This window comes from Hermetia illucens, chromosome 3, assembly GCF_905115235.1.
Source record: "Hermetia illucens chromosome 3, iHerIll2.2.curated.20191125, whole genome shotgun sequence".
Lineage (NCBI taxonomy): Eukaryota > Metazoa > Arthropoda > Insecta > Diptera > Stratiomyidae > Hermetia > Hermetia illucens.
In genome coordinates, this window is record NC_051851.1 from 124111344 (window position 1) to 124120806 (window position 9463).

Consider the following 9463-nt stretch of genomic DNA (forward strand, 5'->3'; position numbering starts at 1 on the left):
CAATTTCTATCAATAAACATTGTGCAATAAAAGTTTAAATACAAAAAAGATGGGTGTTTACTTATTTTTGACGCTCACAGTATGTGAAAACCACGATCACAACCTTGATGAAGACGCCGGGAGGCTAAAATGAGAGTAGACCCAACCTTTCCAACATTTCTAGATAGTAAGGGGAACCACAGATAGAGTTAAGTTTCAGACGCGTTAAGAGTTTGTAACATATTAGTGATTCGAGGAATAGTACATCATAGTATTAACCGATTGTCATTTGTTCTAAGCGATTAAGGGACTAACATTCTGTATTGTGGGTAATATTTGAGACCCAAACGAATCACTTTTATAAATCGGTTATTGCTCTGCTGGGTCGAAATTGCTTTCTTACGTCTACACTGCAAATATCCAGAAGAATTTGCGCTGGAGTTTTTGGTTTTTGTGCAAATCCCAAAAGGGCTATACAAAACCGGAATAAGAAGATTTGCAAATAGAGCCATACTTGAACATCCATCCCGTAATATACACTGCAGTTTGATGAGTTTCCCCTGAGGATTATTTCGTATAATGCCTGCACAGTCTCTAGCTCTTGATTTCCTACACATCCTAGGAAATTGAAAGCTTTCAGAAGATATAGAAGGAGGATGATTCTTGCTAAAGTTCCCAATTAGAAACCTTTCATGTGGAGGTTATTAGCTGCAATACTACTGGAATACGTATAGAAACTTTTCGAAAGTTTGATTGAAGATGAAGCGGTCTGGCTTCCGACCATATAAACAAATGCCGGTTATAATGGGAGACTGCCAAAGCTGGACTTGAAATGTCTTTCGCTAAAGTTAAAGTTATGGAGATATCTATGGTTCGTAAAGACTTCAGTGTCATGCACATCTGCCTTAGCGCAGGATAAGGAAAAGTTCAATTACTAATGATTCCGACAGTCCGTTTCACCGAGTCTGACCGAGTATCTATACGAACAAAACTAACATTGTTAATCTAACCGTCTATATCTAGTTAAGGTTGTTGTTCCTCGCACTGAACTTTATGACGCTGTTGCATTTAATTCACCAAATTTGGCTTTGGTATTTATAGATATCATGTCAAGATAATAACTTAATCTAGGCCAGTGGTCTCGCTGTAATACAATATATTCCCCTTTTAGTTAACACGACAACGGGTCACCTGGGAACGGGAGATTATGCTCAGTAATGTTTTCAGAAATGGTTCAACCTATCGAATTATTGATTATCATATTCTAGGCAGAAATGTATGCCCTGATGGTTCCAATAGAATAATGTAAACTAGTGAAGTTTGTATTTAGGAATGTAAAGGAGTCCTGAGTTCGCCATCCACTTAATAGCGAATCGGGTTAATTGTAAAGAAACTTTGTTCCTCTGCTTCTGGACGACAGAATCATTGTTCCGGGTTTGAACTCAAGTTTTTAGAACAATAGACGACAATTTCTTTCAGGTCAGAGGCAACTCGTCAGACGCAGAGCAGCGTGATCGAAGTGGTTGCAAGGTGTGTTTACTCCCTTATATACAATTTATATGGGTATGAATTTAAGACAAATGCCACCTAGGAAAGTCAGGCGAGGCGCACCTAAGTTTATGTTGAGACAGCATCATACGAGTTGCCTCTGTCCTGGACGAAACCATGGCCTATTTTTGTGCACTGGTGATATGGTACCAGTCAATCTGATAGCTCAGTACCGTTAATTGGAAATATCATATCAAGACATTGGAAAGGATGCAACGAGCCGAAGGACGTAATGTCAATTCCTGTCGGTACGTGATAATTTTTGTGGAGAAGGCTGTTAGAGAAGAATTCTTACTGTACCTCATAGGAAGGGGCAGGAAAATCCAACTATCACTTGACGTGTCAAGAAGACCTTCACCTTGACGAACGCTCTACTTGGAAAAGGTACTAGTAGTGGCCACACACTAGTGAGTTCTCGATAACTAATGTTATGTTCAGTGAAATTGGTATTAAACCTGCTATGTATGTGCGTTTTTGAAATATCATAAATTTTAACTCCATGAATCGAAAATAATTTAATAAAAGCAAACCGCTGAAACCAAGGGTTGAACTAGTTGTCATAGCGGGGGCTTAAACTAAACGACCCCTTTGACTGCCGTTGCAATAGTGTCTGTTACAGTTATGTGTGTATGAGGTGGAAGAGAGGCATAGCCTTTGAGCACTCGGACCGTGTTAGTCCATTATACTCGATTCCCCCATCAGCACCGAAAATCGGATGTCTGATGTGTCCATAGGCGGGGCACTCACATAGAAAATTCTGCGTAGATCCCGCTTCCTCATTAGAGGATGCGCACGCAACTTTTTGGAGAACTCCTACTTTGGACATATGTATGTCAGGCAGAATGTCCACAAAACTTCTGCAAGTTTTTCTGCTTTTCGACAGGATAAACTTTGCAGAATATTTGTTAGTTCAGACAGGAAAAGTTCAGTAAGTCTAGCAGTATTAAGGCTCTGCTATTTATTATGAAGGGAAGCTTTTTCCCACTTTTCGATACAGGCATTAGGCAAAGCAATTGACACCTCAATTGCTGGTTCCGGTTCTGGCATCCGAGATTTCATTTGCCTCTACACTACACTGACCAGGTACCCATAGTAGTTCCACTGTATCGAATGTAGAAATAGAGTTCCATCGGATTCTATACTCCTGAACGATTTTGGAAGCGCGATTACCTCAAAATAATAGTTAAGTTGGTCTAGTCTGTTATTCTGTTAGCCCAGCAGAGAAAAAGTGTCCTTAATATGGAAACTTTCCCATATTTTCTGTACATGATGATCAGTAACTATATTATAAAAGTAACTCAGTTAGTGATACTATTATATAATAAACTTACGGCATATGAACTTGTACAATTTGTATTACCCTTGGCTATCAGAAAATCAAAATTTACGAATAACTTAAATATAAAATATTTTTCTTCTTTTCAATCTTTTTAATTGTTAGAAACTTCTTCATAAATATTTACCAAATTGTCACCTATTTTCAGAATTCACCCAACGTAGATACGAGGTTTGACGCTGACGATGGTGCAGGAGGTAAGCCCGGTTTCTTCGGAGTATCTTCAAGTTCGTTCTTTGAATCATCAAATGTTGATGGTGTGGAGAAACATCGCAAAGGAGCAGTGACCACAGTGAATGATAATGGCAAAGTCACTACTTACAAAGCTGGATTTTAATAATATAAATAATCACAACTGGTGTTGATAAACAGCACTTTGTCATTCACAAAAAAATTATCGCTAAGTTGAAGAGTATTTTATTATCCCTTGTTTTCATTAAGTATAATTAAAATTAATTATGACGGAATGATTGTAAGTTATTCTTCGATATTATTTTTTTAACCGAAAAATATGGAGCAAAACAAATGGTTCAAGAAGGAGAATTAATGATTTCCTGTTTAAGTAAATTTGTTTTATCAGCAAAATTTTAGTAAGTTGTTGTGAGCAAAATGTTTACACGAAAACCAACTGACCTATGATCGAGAAGCGAAATTTATTTCAATTTTCATTTTGCTAAAATTTAAAAAAAAACTATTTTTTCCCTTTAGTTTGGGCAGCTACTAACTCTGCTTACAATGCCGGCATCAAAAGGAAAAAGGTGCGGAAGTTTGATAGTGAATATGTGATTAGTGAATTTTAGAATAGAATTAAATAAAAAATGTGTAGCGAGGGTTAGAACTATTTTGTAGTTGATTATTATTAGTCATTGATATTTTTGACCATCACATAGATTGAAAAATAGTTACTGATTCAGGGCTTAGAAAAAAGTCGTTTCCGTTTCTCATGTAACTAAAAATATCGACAAGGGAAAGTGTACATTTCGCAAACTAGCAACAGATAATATATGAGAGGTAAAAATTGAAGAGAATATGCAGAATCCACTGTACAAAGATTGAATCAGAGGCTACGGGAATTGAAGAATGAAAATGAAACGCTGAGGATTTTGTAACTCCTTCTATATTTCAAGGTCCAGAAAATATTACATAGTCTAAACACAGGTGCATTCCTCTCAAGCAGACAGGAAGAGTGTGACCATCGATTATCTTCACTTTAACTTTCCTTTTCTATTTTTCCAATTCAAAAGCAATCTGATTAAAGTACACGACTCATGGAGAAAGTAGACGTTAGGGAGATATGGCATTATTAATTAAATCGTACGTTACCATTAATAAGAGGAATTATCATCTACAAAAGAATGCAACCTTATCGGACTCTATCTTGAATGTCTCTCTGTCCGTCCCTCATTCTCAGAAACGGTTGCTCATATTGATATGAAATTTGATGGAAAGGTGAGAACTGGCAGTCCCCTCGCATGCAGTGAGTAGCATTGTTCTACACTGAGGGGTCTCCATATCTGCAAAAGGGGAGTGTAAAATTTTGTTCATCTGAAAATAGCCTTGCTGCGTATCAAATGGAAGGTCTTGATTAGCACACAGCTTACCTCATTTCTGACACTTGATGCCAAAAAGTGGAGTACGGAGACTGGAAAGTAATAATTTCTTTGACGAATCCGCTCTCCGAAACTATTCAACCAAAAGATCTAAAATAAAAATTCAAGAAGCTGCTACTGTACGGTGTCTAGACTTCAAAATACCCTCCATACCGATAAATTTGCTGCAATCTAAGGCTGGCCTTAGACGATTTCATCAGTCAACAATGGATCAATCGATCAAAAATGAACTGATGAAATGATTGATGGACTGACGTTTTTATGACAAAAAGCCACTTTTGTTGCATGTATTTGAAGATCCAAACCGTTCGGAAGTCATGTTTCGTTTACAAAACAATGACAACTGCATTATACTCAACTCGTCATCAATCCAATTTTATTAAATTAAATTAAATTTCTATCAGTTCATCATCATTGCTATAATTTTGTCATTCAGACTGACGCCAGCCTGATGAAATACTGATCGTCTAAGGTCAGTCTAAGACTGAATGTCAATATCATACTAAAATGAATAGTCTCACATATTAAATACATAACCATTGCGAATGTGGAAAATGTATTCATGTATGTATATTCACACCTGTTTGTGTCGAGTTTCCAATTTTGGACTTGTTGGCAGTGTAACGAAACCAACAAGCTGATGATGATACCTCAGAAATATTGGGAGCGCAAGTGTTATAATTTGCGGTGCGATATTGTAGGAAAGACATAACGCTGTTTATCTTGCTGTTATAAGGTTTAAGCCCCGGTACAAATACGCTGCAAAAGCTATCAGGACGATGTGCCATTTCCAAGTTAATAGGAAGAAAAACACAGCAAATGCTGATAGTATTTACACAGGACGCCAATAATTACATGCGGCTAACTTCCCACCTGATAGTTTTCCAGACTGCTACAGTTACCTGTGGGGCGCGCGTCACAATCCATTACACCGGCAACTAGAAGTACTAAAGCTTCCATTGAGGACTGCACCTGCAACAGTGTTCCATCTCTTATCTTATCGTGACCTTATAATAATGAGGGAAGAGCTGGTTATAGTATACCCATAAACTATAGTATGCCGTTTAGACCAACAACCGACTGCCACTTTATTATCTCTTCTATTTGCAAATTTTGCAACTTAGTATCTCGTATTAGGTATTCTCCAAGGTGCCTGAACCTACTTTGTACAAGTGATGAACACTGTCCCAGAGCATATATGGAGGTTTCATCACTCTCCTCACAGGATCTACAGACAGACAGATAGTGTACTCGAAGCTCTTTCTCGTCTGAATCTTGTAGTTGCTAACACTGGATGCGTGAACACTTTCGTGATAGATGTCACTTTTGTTAGCGATGTTTTAGCTAAGGATCTGCAGTGGTATGTCAGTGAAGAATATACACATAGCGACCACCAGGTCATCATTTTTGAGATGAAGCATGGTAAACGAATGAAATGGTCTTGGACGAGAGCTGAAAGGTGGGCAGCTAATAAATTTGACGAGGAGATTCTCGAAGAAATTTTGCAGCAAAATACCGGGCTTGAAGGAAGCGCAGAAAATAAAGCTTTACAGATTGGCGAAAAGTTGCGACGAGCATGTGACACATCCATGCCAAGGTATGTTGTATCCCAGAAGCAAGTTTCGAACTTTTGGTGGAATTCTGAAATGGGAGAATGCGGCAAGGCCTGCCTCAAGGCCAGAAGGTGCCGTCAGCGAAATAGAAACCGATCTGGATACGAGCAATTACATCAACAATACAAAAACACTCGGAAGAAATTACATGTGGCCATAATAAAAAGTAAAAGCGAACGCTTTAAGCGACTGTGTAATGAAGCTGACACGAACTCCTGGGGTGGCGCCTATAAAACAATAATATCAAAATTTAAAGGCAAACGCTTCCCACCGATTTCTCGCCCTATTTGGCTTAATGAAATAGTAACGGATCTTTTCCCACAGAATGTGAGTACTGCTTACCTTCCCGCTGTCGAGATAGACACCGCCGAAATTCCCATAAGTGAAAAGGAGGTCCCCGAAGCTGCAGATGAAATTGTTGGAAATAAAGTACCTGGCTTGCATAGCATCCCCAATAAAGCTCTCAAGGCAGCAGTCAAAATAGCTCCAAATATGTTTACCGAGACATTCACCACATACCTTAAAGGAGTATTTCCTACATTATGGGTGAAGCTCCGTCCTACAGGCCGATATGCCTTCTAAATAACACTAGCAAACTATAACAGATTAATTCGAATTGCCGAAAAGGATGGCGGTCTCTCCGAAAATCAGTTCGGTTTTCGAAAAAGGAGGTCTACAACGGATGCACTTGTCCTAGTACTCTAACACAGCTAAGACCGCACTTGATGAGGGCAAATGTTGCGCAGTGATTACACTTGATGTGAAGAATGCCTTCAAGTCCGTTGGATGGAGCAAGATACTTGAGTCCCTAATCAACTTGGGCGTGGCGAAGTACCTGGTGTGTATCGTTGCCGACTTCTTAATCGATAGGATTCTGTGCTGCGAATCAAATGAAGGAATGAAATCCTACCAAACGACATGCGGAGTTCCACAAGGGTCTGTCCTAGGGCGACTCTTGTGGATTATTATGTATAACGGAGTACTGACCCTAGACCTTCCTATTGGTGTGGTCTCCACTGGTTTCGCGGATGATATTGGTGTGACGATTGTTGCACGTCTTCTCGAAGAAGTCGAGCTTTATGCAAATGAAGCAGTCTATGAGATTAAATCCTGGTTAGAGAATGCTGGTCTGGAGCTCGCAAAGCATAAGACGGAAGTAGTACTTATTACCAAGCGGAGAAAGTGCACTTCCATGAAGATCAAAGTTGGAATGCAAACAATTCATTCCAAGCCTGCACTTTATTACTTAGGTGTAATGATTGACCAGAGGTTAAATTTCAGATTGGATGTGGAGAGTGCAGGAACCAAGACATATAACATCAGAGCGCTGGCTGCGAGAATGCTACTAAATATAGGTGGTCCACAGCCGAGCCGTCGACTCCTTATTTTGAAGGTGGTCAGTTCGAACTTACTGTATGCAGCCCCAGTATGGGTAGATGCACTGAAAAATATAGCAAATAAGAGAAAGATTGAAGCTGCCTTTTTTCATTGCCTCAGATTCGAAGCCCAAAGGGCTACATTAGAAGCTACAACCGGCGAGTATTTTACACCCGAAAATATAATGGAACTTATGATGAAAGTAAAGGGGATATGGACCGAACTCGAAAAAGTGATTGCAGTCATCGGAAAGAAGCTTAGGCAGGAAGTCATACGAAAGAATGAACGCGAGAGGAACACGAATATTAACATGAGCGCGGAACAAATTCAGATCCAGCCCCGCGACGTAATACCAAATGGGAGTCCCGCGGGGAGAGTGAAGAGCTTTCGAAGCTTTCCACCTTCCATCGGGAAAAAAAAGACAGACAGTGTCTATAGATATCCCTAGCTTCCCCAGTGACCAGTGAATATTCCCACTATGATCCGGAGACTATTTTTGGTTAAGTTTAAACAATATTCCGACCACTTAAGTTCGCATCCTCCCACGACCAGCTTGGATTCTTTCCAAGTTCCAGTATAGTTCCTTTAACCGTTCTTCATCGTTCTTAGCGTAGTAGCCATGAAACCATTTCCGACTCCACAGAATGTCTATGGCCCGTATGACGGCTTCACGGCCCATTTTCTGTCCACTTTGTCTGCTGCCTCATTGCATTCTAACTCTATATGGACTGGAACCCAAAGTGTGTTTAGTCTGTTAAGGCCATCCCATACCAATTTGATATTTACCAGGTAGAACCTAAGTGCCTTAACAGCCTATTGGCTGTTAATTACAATAGCAATGTTCTGTCCCCTATAGTCCTTCTCGAGCTTGAAGGAGACGCATTTATATATGCGAAACCTTAAGCACACGACGGCAATAAATGTTTTAAATGAAGTCAAAAATGACCTAAACAATTCAGTACCACACGAAGGGCTATAGCGAAAGACGATATGTGCGTTGAAGGCTCCACTTGGACTAAAGTGGAAGACAAGGAATGTAAGGTTTTAGAAGAGATTACTACGAAAGAGGAAATTTGCTAAACTTTGCGGTCCCAGCTAGAAAGATATTTTAAGATTTAGCAAGGAGTATTGCGGCACACAAATTGCCTCGATAAGTCTAGCTTTTGAAGCGGCGAAAAAAACTATTACTGCTAGCAAAGACTGGATTGGTTAGGACGTTTGCCGACTGCGAGATCAGATATACTAAAATGTTTCGGTTTTTGGAATTTGGGCACATTGCAAAAATCCGTATTAGTGTACACACCAGATCCGAGCTGGGTCGCAAATGCAGAAGAAAAGGTCAGATTGCTAAGGATTGTAGAGAAAGGCCCAATTGTCTGTTCGGGAGGCGAATAATCACAATCACAAGCTGCTGTGCATGTTCGGGGTTTAGAAAGGCGATGAACACTATGCACAAATAAGGTTCTAACATTGAACCTGGACCATTGTCAAGCGGCTCAGGACCTGCTCTCCCAAAGGTTGAAAACAAAAACAACGTCGTTATTGTTAGCGAACCTTATTAAGATTTACACAGTGAAATTTGGGTTATGGTTAAAGGCGGAAAAGTGGCGATACGGACGTCGACATCGAACCGTAGAAGGAACAAAGAAGATCCTCGAAAACGACTTCACGAGAACCAAACAAGGCGGGAAACCGGAAGCCGAACGCTTCAGGTATTTGTCTATTTCTTGCATAAAGACATTTGAGTGCGCATTTGCCCATTAGTAGGTAACACGAGAATATCCACATTTAGGTGATTCTGACATTCAAATCTCGAATTTGCAAAGAAGCGAAAACTTTGACCTATTATAACTTTGTTAGTAATAGTGCGATTTCGACCAAGCTTATGCTCTATGTTATACCCTATATTGTTCGAAAATTTCAGAGCATAGGTAGTTTCTGAGAATGGGTCCCTTAAAGAAATGATCATTTTCGATCCCCCGCACTCCCCATTTTTTCAC

General features: G+C 39.7%; 1 protein-coding gene across 7 annotated transcripts in view; it reads left to right on the plus strand.

Moving 5' to 3' along the window:
- Window positions 1–3704, plus strand: part of LOC119651159 (glycine-rich RNA-binding protein 3, mitochondrial) — a 37791-nt gene extending 34087 nt beyond the window's left edge. For all 7 annotated transcript variants that reach the window (XM_038054571.1, XM_038054578.1, XM_038054573.1 and 4 more), the window contains one exon: window positions 3012–3704. In XM_038054571.1, the coding sequence (XP_037910499.1) occupies window positions 3012–3200 (189 nt within the window). In that variant the 3' untranslated portion in view covers window positions 3201–3704. The remainder of the gene's footprint in view (window positions 1–3011) is intronic.
- The last annotated feature ends 5759 nt before the right edge of the window (window positions 3705–9463 follow it).